We start from the raw sequence: 13,799 nt of genomic DNA, 5'->3' as shown, positions 1-13,799 counted from the left end.
AACATGACATCGTTATACATACGGCAACATAGCCTCCCATGTATAAATACAATTTAAAAAGCTTATAAGACTATTTATATCACTAATATTCACAATAAATAAATGTTTTTAATGATATGCACCAATATTCAATATCAATCAGTCAAATGTAAGAATCTAAAGCACATATATAATGTTTATTTGTATGTAAATTTTTTTTTGTATTTAGCCTTTAATTCATCTTGTGAAAATTTCGTTGCATGGTGCGCGCATGGTAAAAATTCATTCACATTATAATTTTTTTTCATAATGTGCTTAAAGAAGTGTAACTTCAGAAATAGAAACTTGAATTTGTTAGCTCTTAACCAGTTTGTAGGCGTGGGGTGTCTTAAATAGAATGCCGATGTTCTGGGAGTTTCGGGCGTCGGCTTGACCCTCATATGACGTGACACATGTAGGATGTGCGAGACCATTCCAGAAGGGGGCCGAGGGGCATAAAATCGGCGACGCCAGCCTCCGAGCCAGCGAAGCGAAGAGAGTGAGGATGAAGCATCGGTGAGTGATAGCCGGACGACAAGCGACGGGCTTCGAGTGCGGAGAATGGTGCATCGGGGACTGGGTCACAACATGGACGAGCGAGTGGTTCGAGACAGCGTGCTGGGACAGAGGTGCGTGGTAAGAGACGAGCAGTAGAGAGAGCTACTGTCGAGTCGAATTCCAGTGACAAAAATGAACTGCGAACAGTACGAAGTGATTAATTTATGGACAGACATTTTTAATGTGTGTATTAGAATTCTTAGTGAAAATATTAGTAATAAATGAAACTTATCTAATTAATTGGACTATCCTTTCCGAACCTGTTTTTCCCACGCGTAACAACACATCTGTTGACGAATACGATCTATTATGCAGTACATAAATATTTCATATATGTATATTCTTCAACTTTTATCTTACTAAATGAAAACAATAAGCAAAAGTTTATATTTAATAAATATTCCCGGTACTAAATGTATTAATATGATTAAGCGCTATCAACAAACGTGATTATAAACTCTAAAAATCAGTGCACTTGTTAAATTACTAACGAATTACTATTTACTGGTGGGATAAGGAATCAAGGGAGTCATTTCGGGTTACTATAAATCTTTAATTCTGCCAAAATACATGCCATGTGACTTTTTTTTCTCGCGCGAGTGTTTGTGTGCGTGCACAGTTTCTGTTCGTTTCGTTGACAGGACTGGCTGGCACGTCCGGGATGAAGCAGTCAGCGGCCAACAACGCTCCTAGTCCATAAACAGCCTCGCTTGGGATTACAACGCAGAGCACTCTCTCGCCGACGAGTGGGACTTCAATCTCTGTTCCGACCAACCCTGCTACCTGGCGTCCACCAGGAATATTATGCTCCACCAGGCCACTATCAGTAGCCACGTGTGCTTCATTCCACAGCAGGAATCTGCAAGAAGAAAAAAAGACACATCCACGTTATTCTTCACAATGCTTCATCTCTACGGTTAGAGTTGATGTAAGCTTTTGGACACACGCCATTCCTGAGCACGTGTTTTTTTTTTTCGTTCTCTTCTGTTTTTGGAAAACTATTGTGTTTGTTTCGTCTTTTCGTTTTGTCGTGTTTTTGTCTCGTTTCAACTGTTGTGCTGAATTTTTATTTGGGTTCAATATTTTTGTGCTGTCATCATTTGTGGGGGTTTTGTCGTTTTGTTAGTCCATTTTTCTTTGTTTTTCTTTGTTTTTCTTTGTTTGTTGACCATATTCCTGTTATGGAATATTATGTGGTGTTTATATCCTGTTGACAACAGCAATTTTTTGCTTAATTTGTGTTTTTGTCTTTTGGTTTTTTTTTTTTTTTTGTAATTTTCTTCTACAGACATACATGTGCTCAGCAATGGCGTATGTTCAAAAGCTTACATCAAGTCATGCACTCCCATTGCACAAATATTTCAAAGATAATATCTACTGTTAGAGACCTGGAATTTGTATGGATTATTTTGGATACCAGTTAGACTGCAAAACATCTATAACTTATCACTAGAGACCTGCAAAATTCGCGGATTCATTGACCTCTAGGATAGACTCCACAGTCCTTTAAATACTCGCGGAAATGACATCTGTTCATTGGCTACTGACGCGTGAGACGTCTCAACTAGGCTGTCCGTAATTCGGCACTTTCTTGGTTTAGTGTTTCCCATTGGCTCACAGTTCCCCAGATAAAATCTGGGCCAATCGCAGAATCGGTACGAAGATATAGTTGTTTTGATGCTAGCCTATCGCGAAATGAATCCGCGAATTTTGCATGTCTCTACTTATCACCGCTTTGGTTGATAGGTTCGCAATCGTTTCTCTACGACTAAGAGTTAGTAAACTACCAGTCAGCAGTTCAAGAGATCGAATTATTTCCACACATACAAAGAAGGGGAGGTACCACACAAGAAACCAGCCAGTAGGGAAGCATCAGTAGCGGATCCAGAGGGAGGGCTAAGGGGCTCAAGCCCCCTCCAAAAGCATCTGGGTCCACTATTGTTTTAGTGTTTGCCTTGATAAAGCCTAGCCTCAGCTGGGTTAAGCCCCTCCCAAACCAAAATCCTGGATACGCCACTGGGAAGCATATTATGGTACTGTATACACAAGACTATGAATTTTAGCTTGGCACCAAATGAATCAACAAAATTTCCAGGCCTCTTATGGCTATGAGAAATATGTGTTTACTTTCAAATATTTTACAATGCAAAAATATATATATTTCAGTTATTCATCACCCAGAATAATAACTTTTGACTACTGCTTACAAAACCATCAATCACAATTCAAAGTATGCAGCATGAAATCAAGCGATACACCACTAATATACTTCTTCTTATTGAAGATATCCTGCAGTCAATTAAAAAGGTTTTATGAAAATAAGATCTGTATTTCTGCATTACCTATGCATAGAGACCGGAAAAATTCGCGGTTTCATTTCGCGATTGGCTGGAAGCCAAACATTTTTACCTTATTCCTGCTTCTGCTATTGGACCACAGTTGGCTAGAAAGACTAGAACCAACGAAAAACCTTCCCATGCAACGCAGACACCAGGTCTTACAAGTCAGTAGCCAATGAGCAGGTGGAATTTTTCAGAGTACGTAGAGGATTTTGCAGTCCATTATAGAGGTCAATGAAACCGCGAATTTTTCCAGTCTCTATCTATGCAGTTTCCTTTAATGATAAATTTTCACACTATACTGAAAGTTGTGTGGGGTAGGCTGCACACGCAAAGTGAGGTGGTGACGAAGTGGAATAAATGAAGGAGCTGATGACTGACTTTATTCGAAGTGAAGACATGTTATACTAACATGCAGTGTAATCGCGATACGTGCAGATGATACGTGTGATGCGCAAAAACGCACCAATGTGAAACGCGCGCGCTCGCAGCATTGACCAATGGTATAGCGCGTCTCATCATTAGATTGCAGTGTGCGTTTAAAACTTACGATCGTTCTCTCTTTCCAATGCTCTATTTCTGTCACTAGCGCTGCTGCACTTGTTCCGGTGTGCTCTGTTGCCAGATCTACACCAGAGAGCACCAAATATTTAGACATAACTTTGTAATGTGAGGGAAAATCTTTGTCCGTAAACCGACTTTACAGACAACCAATATATTTTTTTTTAATTGCCTCCCACTACGGAAGCAATTTTAAAGACGTATTCACGTTGAAATGCCTGCAACTCGAAAAACTACGACGCTTTTTGAACATTTTTTTGTTGTTGTTATTGAGAAGGGCAATAAACCGGCCCGTGTGACGTGTTGGGGATCTTAATTGTTGCCCCTTGGATTGGCAGCCCTTCAGGATTTTTCTTACAGTAGTCTTTTTGAAAGGTTGTCTGAATTGTTACCCCTTGGAAGGGCAGCCCATCAGGATTTTTCTGACAGTGGTGTTTTTGAAAGCTTGTCTGAATTGTTGCCCCTTGGATGGGCAGCCCTTCAGGATTTTTCTGACAGTGGTTAGTTTAGGTTAGGTTAGGTAAGGTTAGGTTAGATTAGGTAAGGTTAGGTTAGGTCACTTTAAAACTAACCACTGTCAGAAAAATCCTGAAGGGCTGCCCTTCCAATGGGCAACAATTCAGTCGCCCCTGACGTGTGAGTGAGTGTGGTGAGCTCACCCGAGGCAGCCGGCCCCAGCACGGGAGACAGCCGCGGGGACGCCTCGCGCACCAGCTCCAGCTCCCGGCTGGCGCGGCGGTACAGGTGGAACAAGGTCGCGACGCACCACAGCCGCAGGCGCGGCGCCTCCGCCACCTCCAGCTCCAGCGAGGAGCGCGTCGTCTCCAGCGCGCTGCCCGGCTCCGAGGTCACCAGCGTCATTGACTCGGGCACCTGCAGACACGCGCTGCGTCATGGACTCGGGCACCTGCAGACACGCGCAGCGTCATGGACTCGGGCACCTGCAGACACGCGCTGCGTCATGGACTCGGGCACCTGCAGACACGCGCTGCGTCATGGACTCGGGCACCTGCAGACACGCGCTGCGTCATGGACTCGGGCACCTGCAGACACGTGCTGAGTCATGGACTCGGGCACCTGCAGACACGCGCTGCGTCATGGACTCGGGCACCTGCAGACACGCGCTGCGTCATGGACTCGGGCACCTGCAGACACGCGCTGCGTCATGGACTCGGGCACCTGCAGACACGCGCTGCGTCATGGACTCGGGCACCTGCAGACACGCGCTGCGTCATGGACTCGGGCACCTGCAGACACGCGCTGCGTCATGGACTCGGGCACCTGCAGACACGCGCTGAGTCATGGACTCGGGCACCTGCAGACACGCACTGCGTCATGGACTCGGGCACCTGCAGACACGCGCTGCGTCATGGACTCGGGCACCTGCAGACACGCGCTGCGTCATGGACTCGGGCACCTGCAGACACGCGCTGCGTCATGGACTCGGGCACCTGCAGACACGCGCAGCATCATGGACTCGGGCACCTGCAGACACGCGCTGCGTCATGGACTCGGGCACCTGTAGACACGCGCTGCGTCATGGACTCGGGCACCTGCAGACACGCGCTGCGTCATGGACTCGGGCACCTGCAGACACGCGCTGCGTCATGGACTCGGGCACCTGCAGACACGCGCTGCGTCATGGACTCGGGCACCTGCAGACACGCGCTGCGTCATGGACTCGGGCACCTGCAGACACGCGCAGCATCATGGACTCGGGCACCTGCAGACACGCGCTGCGTCATGGACTCGGGCACCTGTAGACACGCGCAGCATCATGGACTCGGGCACCTGCAGACACGCGCTGCGTCATGGACTCGGGCACCTGTAGACACGCGCTGCGTCATGGACTCGGGCACCTGCAGACACGCGCTGCGTCATGGACTCGGGCACCTGCAGACACGCGCTGCGTCATGGACTCGGGCACCTGCAGACACGCGCTGCGTCATGGACTCGGGCACCTGTAGACACGCACTGTGCCGGAAATTAGGTATTTCGGCACGTTTTTTAAATTTGTATTATAATTTTAAAATTATTTTGGGGAATTTTATTTTCCATATAATTTGGTTACAAAAGGGTGATTTACACTTTGTTAGGATGGTGTACTCTACTTAGTTAAACTTTGTGCAGTTGCCCGAGGCACTTTTTCTCAGGGGCCAATCTGATATTTTGCAAGGCTAAAGACGACGTTAGCAGCTCGGATGAAATTTCCCCTGCTTGCAGTCACGCCCGGGGCCTGCAACATTAATTTCCTGCATCACTAAATTTGCATACAACAGCTCTGGACGAGTTGTTACCTCTTCTCAGAACCCAGCTTAGAGCAGCTTTTCCCGTCATGCATACGTCTTAGGTTCACTCATAGAAAGTCACGTTAGGGCGCGTTTTCTCATGCCGAGTGGTGTCGTTTATTCCCCCCTCTTACCCCGCCCCCTATCGAGTGTCATTGAAAGTTCATGAAACCATCAGGGTGAGTGGCCTGAGTCAAGGCCGTTCAGCTGCCATAGATGCGGTGGGATTTAGAGACCCCCACGCCATCTAACGAGCTCCTTTAGAACTAACCACCTCGTGGCTGACAGAGAAAAGCCCCCAGCGCTCCCTATGCGCTTGGGACGAGTACTTCCATTCCCCCTCGCAGTTACGCCGCCAGAGCGCAGCACTGACTACAGCATAAGAACACATGTTTCACCATCTCGACCTGGCTAGAATCGATAGGCGTTTGTTTTCGGAGTTTCCTTCTAGATAGCACTGTGATTGCGCGAACTTCGAGTTAACCACTCGGGTTGTGTTTGTTCTCGCCCCGCCCCTTCGGGCATTTTCGGATATCTTCGGTACACCCCCGCGTACCCCCCCCCCCCAACACAACCTTTTATTCCAGGGCTGAACACTGTTTTTAATTAAGACTTCTTCGGCGCACGGGTCCTTTCTGGACTGCGAGGGATGAACTCCCGAATTTAGATAGAATTGTTTAGCTAGCCAGTAGAGTTTCATAGTCGAAGTGTTAGAGTAGTTTTCTTTTTCTGGTTTTATTTAAATTATATTAAATGATGGAATTTTTTAATTCTTTGTAAAATCGTGTCGCATGTGTCGGGACTCCAAGGCGCGACTCCACCCTGAGTGACTGCATCATCCACCCTGCATTGGTGACTGTTTATTTTCTCTTCGCTAGATTCCCCACCCCCCTCCCCCACACACACACACCATTTACAGGCCTTTTGGGCCAAAGTTTTTCGGGACTGTCTGCAAACAGGTCTTATTCGCAAGAATGGATGTCTGTTGCAGGTAGGGTCCACGAATTCAAGAGTCCAAGAGACGGATTCCAGTCCAAGATTCAAGGACCACCGCCCACGTAATAATTTCCAAGCAACAGCGTACGAATAGCCGGTATCATGAGCCTGTTCCCGCGGCAAGACCCCCTTCCCAAGCTTCTGAATCTACTGGGCTTTTAAAAGCATCGTGCATCGTGCATCGCGGACAGCATGGCAATTTCGGACACCAAATTAAATTATGTATTTTTTTTTTGTTAATATAAAAGTGCATAAGACAGCAAAAGTTTAAAACAAAATTGGTATTCTTTTGTTAAATGTTAAATTTATTATGACATTTTTATTATTGTAACTTAGTATCATGCTTTGTCATAGTAATGTGCGGGCCGGCCCTAGTTTACCCTAAATTACTCTAGCTTAACCTAAATTAATGTAATGGTTATTATATGTTACTGCGCAACTTAACCTATCTATGTGAATTTTTTATTTCTCACCACGTTGCTATGCATCTAGAGTAACGTCATACCTAAAGAAGTTTCCTTTTTTAATAAACGAAGTATGCCAATAGACATTTTTGCAGTATTTATTTAAAACAAATAACGATCCCATTTCCCCCACTTGTTTTAGGGGAAAATCTAAATTAGTTTGTCTGACCTCTCGTTGCTCCCTCTGATGTTAATTTTGTTATTTACTTAGCTCTCTTTTGCTCACACACTTCCGTTTCTTTTACAGCCACTTAGGCATTTAATTTGTTAGTACCACGAGAGCCAGTTACAACGCTGAGTCATTGACTCCAGCAAATAATTTTGTTCTCACACTTCATATGTTCCCGAGAAAAAAAAATCATTTGACAAGAGTCTATTGTTTTTTTACACTGAAAATTACAGGAACACTGAAATATTTTTAAAAAATTACTCTGTTTTATTCTCTGTGTATAGATAGCCCAATTGCAGGGATCATGCGTAAAAACTTCATAGTTTCTCTTACTACTTCAGACGGAGCGTGATAGTGCCTTGATAGAATGATTAATTCGTTGTTCAGAGTACCTGAGAATAAATTCCAGTTCGGTTCTCCTGATTTTTTTTAGTCATTTCACCTATTTGCGTAATGTTTTAATCAAATGCTGGGATGGTCTCCATACTATTGGTCATTTGTGATTCGTTCTCCATATCCATTAAGTTTTTTTTTTTTAATTTATTCATCTCTAATGACCTCGCTGTCAACAAATCATAAAAAAAACTGAATCAAAAATACTTCGACGCTTTAATTGAATGTGCAATGAACAAATGCAGTTCACAAATATAGCGTGAAGTCTACATAATTAAAACTCTGAACCTAACAGTCACTTTCATTACACAAGTCAAAATTATTTTTTTGCACAATTAAAATGCTTGTAAATACTTTAATTTAAAATCTACGCACACAAATTTTGCGATCAGCTTTGGCAGTAAATCGAAATTTATACTCGCAAGCAGGTGCCAAAAATGTGTTCAATGCAGAAAATTAATTTTTTGCTGGAAAAGGCAAGCATTAAATTATCCTTGAAAGGTACAGTATTAGCGAAAACATACAGTACTGAAACGTTGGAGGCAGGTGCACAATTTTTTTTTTTCAGTATACTGTATATTTTGTCACATTCTACACTATTTTTAGTTTAGGTTTTAATCGGTTTGTAATATATATTTTTTTTATTCCTGCCTTACAATGTGCGTTAGAATGTACGTTCTAATCAAATCAGCTGTTTGTTTACAAAATGGCAGGCATGAATGGAACCCATGAATTCATCATTGCATAGTCATGTTTTCCGAGCTTAGAGAAGCAAAAAAGTGACCAAAATGCAGTGAGTTCGTTTCGCTGACTTTTTTTTTTTAATTTACAGTTGCTTTCCAGTGAGACCAACCCAAAGGACCATGTTTATTCACGCGATCTAAATATTCGTCAGTTCTATCGTAAATACATAGTTGATCATAATAGCATTGCTACTCAAATGTCGTAATTACTGCAGCAAACGCAGTACTACTGATTTGCATGGTAATTACCGGAATAAGCTCCCTGGAGTGTTCTAACTCTGAAAACGTGAATTTAAACTGTTGAAAATGCTCATTCTATTTTTCCCTCAGTTTTTTTCCCTCCTGCGCTTTTATCTCGTGCGCATTAATTTCCCCTCCGCATGTGGGATGCGGCGACAATGACCGCCGACCATCAATAATTCATTATTGGCTTCAAAACGAATGAATATATAAATGGGGCTTCATGAAGATTTGTGTGCTCGGTTATGGTTTCAGTATCTAGAGAGAAAAAAGGGGGAGAGGGCGTTCTGCCGTTAAGAGGCTTTACAATCGCCGACTACAGAGCCATCTGTCGGGATGAGCCTGGAGTTCACTCAACTATAACAAGGGCGTGTGAATTCCACCAAAAGGATGCGTTTGTGAACATCGCAAGAAGCATGATATTGCAAGGACGCTATACGAAACAAGGGGTGGCTCTAAGGAGGGCAGGCTGGGCAACAAACCAGGGCCCCTGGTCTATCAGGGCCCAGCGACCATCAGAACCACGGGACCATCAGGTAAATCACCACGTTGTAATTTAATGTGTTGGTCAATTAATTTTTTCGTGCTAGAAAAAAAAAAAACAAGAATTATTGCCACGAATAAATGATGCTATTCAACCCGAAATTTTATCGCAATTATTTATAAAATCCACCTGAGGATAGTTTAGCCGGAAAGAATATCAAAACATATTAAAATAAATTACAAAAACCAACGTCGAAATTTAACTTAAAGGTTTGGGTTTATAATGTATCAAAGAGTAAATATTTTTCAAATTTTTTAAAGGGGAAGGCCAACAAAAGTGAATACCCAGGACCCGGCAAAGTCGAGGGCCACTACTAGCTACAATCGCAAGAAAACTACGGTAGTTCATGTGAACATGTACGCAAGTCGCCGGACGTTTCGAAATCAAAATACTTGAAACTGCCAAATATATATATATAATTTATATATATATATATGCATTTTTATTTAGATTATTTAATTTTTTTTTACGAAAACGTGTGAAATTGTACTATAATATTATTCAAACACGTCATTTTCTTTCATTACGCGATATTTTAATGAGCGAATACGTGATTCGTGTGATAAAAAGGGGAGACGTTGACACGTTTGAAAGACTTCTGAACACTCGTCTCCAAAAACAGAAGCCGTTAGCGCAAGCCGAAGCGCAAGAATTCTAAATGCTTTGCTGTGCGTTTGAGATCACGGCGTAATATTTTTTTTTAACTGGTATTTGGAAACGTTGTTATTTAACTTCACGCGCCTTGTGCTAGTCACTTTGTTGCTTATTTCGTAAACCCGACCTAAAAGGCAAGGAGATCCGCTCCAGCTCGAATTTTTTTTTACTCAAAGGTGTTACTTTTTTTGTTCACGCGTTGGCATGCGCAAACGCTGTTGAGAGCTGAGGTGGCTTTTTAAAAAAAAATTCAGTTATACCAATCTCTGATACTTCTTAAATTCCATGTTTTTTACAGTCTTTAGAGGCGGTATTCAAAATATACGGCCTCAATTTCGTCTCGTAAATAAAACTTCCAACGTGAAATTTACAGATTTAGCACCTGCTTGCTTGTCTGTACAAGGCCACACCAAACATCAAGCGGAATGAAACCGCGACCTCGGAGTGTGACAGTGTTGGCAACCCTGCGTGCGCGCGGCCGATGGGGACGCACCACAACGCCGAAATACCACAACGCCGAAATACAATAACGCCGAAAAATGTCATTGCAGGACTGCCACAAAGGTTAGGTTAGGTAATGTTAGGTTAGGTTAGGTTAGGTTAGGTTAGGTTAGGTTAGGTTAGGCTAGGTTAGGCTAGCCTAGGTTAGGTTGTGGTACATTTTTCGGCGTTACTGTATTTCGGCGTTGTGGTACACAGCAGTTTTCTAGCTGTCGGCGTTGCGGTCAATTTGGCATTCGGCGTTATTGTACGTTCCGCGTTGTGGTATTTTGGCGTTGTGGTAACGACCCGCGACCGATCGCAGTGCTGTGAGTAAAGCTGGGTTAAAAATTAAAAAAAAAAAAAAAACCCGAAGGTAATGCACAGCAGACCATGCACACAACTGTGCGAAACGGGTTCACATTATTATTATCTCAATGTGTAGTTTAGCCAATGAAATTTCGCGATTCATCAGAAATCCGTTCGTAGTTCTAGAGAACAACTATATTAACTACTGAATGTGTATACCGTGACGTCTGACCAGTAATTTGTGAACACAGTTTTTAAAAAAATTAATTGATTTTGGGTTTTGTGAAATTTTTAGTTAACCATTCTAACCACGAAACATGTTTTATATTTTTTATTACATTAAACTGATAGTGATTTTTTTATAAATAAATATAGTCATTAATTAATTTTTAAAGCATGAATAACACGAGCATTGTAATATCTCGACAATTTCTTGCCACAATATGATTGATAAATATGAACAGTTATCTAGTCTCGTCAAGAATGTCATGCTACTCTAATCTCTCATTGCCAGTTGCTCCATGCATCCGTAACGGAAATTATAAATTCGTAATAATAAAAAAATAATAAATTCCCTCCTTTATTTCCTCACACGTTGTGTACGCTATTGTGAATCAATGGGTTTAAAACCATGGTGGTCAAATACTGTGCGTACGACCTACTGTTACCGTAACTTTTTTTTTTTTCCTTTTTCAAATGTGCACCGAGCTTTAAAGGTACCGCACAAAACAATGGTGTCAAGGAAAAGTTCGTTGCTACCAGCGTTCCGGTTCACAAAGCATGGCTTTTTGCAAATACGCTACCCCGCGATTGTAAATTATTCTCTTTCGACCTAACGCGGTTCGATAACGCGGCATTCGAGAAGACGTGAACGAGTAAAACAACCTACAGCCTACAGAATCCACTAACAGAATTTCACGAACTGGTAAATCTTAAGTGTGACGTTTTTATTTTAATCTGGTATAGAAAAAATATTAATTAGTTTTTTTCGACGTGACAACGTCTAATAAATCGATGAACGCCGGCTGCACGCACGAAAAAGTGTCCCGTTTCGCACATTGTCCCATTACGCTGTGTCCCGTTACGCTCATTGTACGCTTGCGCCGCATCTATCTCTCTTCCACTCGATTAGAACAACCATCGATTTGACTTTTTCGAGGCACATTAAACTTGAAACACTCCCATTCGTTTCCTACTTTTCCTATCATCGTCCTATCCTTAACAGAATAACACAGATTGGAAGAAGTTAAATAGCAAACATGTATAAAAGTTATAGTTAAAATAATCTCTTCGTTAAAGTAATAAACATATTTGAATTAATGAGTGCAGGGGTAGTCCATTAATCACGTGATGTTTTTTTTAGAATATTTTAACCCCCCCTCCCCCCTAGTGATTTGGGGTGAGGTTTTAGACTTAACCCCCCCCCCCCCCACCGCTCAATAAATCGTTTTTTTTTGTACAAAATATTTTTAAAATTTCAGAATATTATCTTTAAATATAGGTATAATATAATTTGTTTCTGGAAAATTAAGCACAGTGATAAAAATGGTTTATTCTCACTGGCGTAAAAATAATAAAGAAAGGCTTCATGTATTCGGCGCCAAAATCACAGTCTTACTGTTGACTGGCAAGCCGAGCCGGGTGGTTCATGTTGCGGCGGGCGGGGATATTGTTGCCTGGCTACGGCGAGTCAAGGTCACGCGTCGCTTTTCGGTTTAATAGAAATCGGGCGATAAAATAAATACACGTGATATCTCTCTACACCCCCTCCCCCCTTGTGATATTTCGTGATTTTTCCCGACCCCCTCCCCCCCCCCCCTCCTTTCGAGCGTCACGTGATTAATGGACGATTCCTAAAAGTAAATTTATCAATTAAATTGTATATTTCATTTCACTCCTTCTTTGTACCCATGCAAAATAGTTATAATTCAATAAAAATGATTCAATTTTATTCATAAAAGTATGCAATCATTTCATCAATGTTTTGTTATGACGTTGTCACGTTAAACTATCGTCCGTAAACCGACTTTACAGACAACCAATTTTTATTGTGGTCATTAGAGGCTTATAGGGGTGATGAGACTGCAATGTAACTTTGACGGAATGAATCAGCGGGTGAAATGGAAGCACCCCGGGGCAACTCACACCCCCTTACCCCCTCTCGCCTTACGGCAACGTCCGTCACGTTTCCCAGTTGCAAACCAATCCCGGGCGAGACCCCGTCGGGAATCAGCCAACCCGCACGGCTCATGTGGGAAGCGAGTGATGTGATCGTGCTGTATGGCCCCGGGCATGAATTTTTAACCAACAATCTCAATCATTGTCGGATCCAGAGGGGACGGGGGGGGGGGGGGCATAGCGGCACGTCCTTTTTTTTTGCAAAAAAAAAAAGTGCTTGACCACGTCTGATGATGGTCGTCAAGTACGGAACATGATTTACATGTCGTTTAAAAACAGTCACGGACGTAAAAATGAATCCTTCAAGAACATTTAACACTATTTCCACGAGGCAGACACCACGCTTCAACACTTCTGCGTCCCGCGAACAAGGCGCAGACATCAGCTTTACAAGGAGCAGCTACCCATGCATGCCCTACTATATACTTATATATATATATATATATATATATATATATATATATATATATATATATATATGTGGGACAGAAACATATATATATGGGACAGAAACACATATATATATATATATATGGGACAGAAATATTCAGGTAAAATTACAGATATTTGTAAATTTTGTACATTCACTTGAAAACAACAGACGAAAACAAGATGGCGGATCCAAGATGGCGGATCCAAGAGGGCCGCCATCACATTATACTGGTCTGCGTAATATATTTTCTTCAGTAGTAGCCAGTAGCCATCATGGGGAAAGAATTATTTATTTTGGCCCTCTCCCAGGTTTGTAATATAAGTGTGATTTTATAATAATTTTATTAAAATCGAAATTATATACTTTTTAAATTTTTTAATTGTTTCACAATTTTTTTTATAACTACGGATTTTCAATATGGTAGATGCGACG

The 13,799-nt window shown here is 42.3% G+C and overlaps 1 protein-coding gene across 1 annotated transcript in view; it reads right to left on the bottom strand.

The window, feature by feature from the left end:
• Positions 1 to 1,108: 1,108 nt before the first annotated feature.
• Positions 1,109 to 13,799, bottom strand: part of LOC134539930 (uncharacterized) — a 94,593-nt gene continuing 81,902 nt past the window's right edge. The window contains exons 5-6 of the mRNA XM_063382293.1: positions 4,136 to 4,349; positions 1,109 to 1,435 (exon numbers count right to left, since the gene is read on the bottom strand). Coding sequence (XP_063238363.1) covers positions 1,356 to 1,435; positions 4,136 to 4,349 — 294 coding nt within the window. The 3' untranslated portion in view covers positions 1,109 to 1,355. The remainder of the gene's footprint in view (positions 1,436 to 4,135; positions 4,350 to 13,799) is intronic.

Source organism: Bacillus rossius, chromosome 16 (assembly GCF_032445375.1).
Source record: "Bacillus rossius redtenbacheri isolate Brsri chromosome 16, Brsri_v3, whole genome shotgun sequence".
NCBI classification, from domain to species: domain Eukaryota; kingdom Metazoa; phylum Arthropoda; class Insecta; order Phasmatodea; family Bacillidae; genus Bacillus; species Bacillus rossius.
The sequence above is the reverse complement of the archived record's forward strand: the minus strand, read 5'-3'. Positions and strand labels throughout refer to the sequence as shown.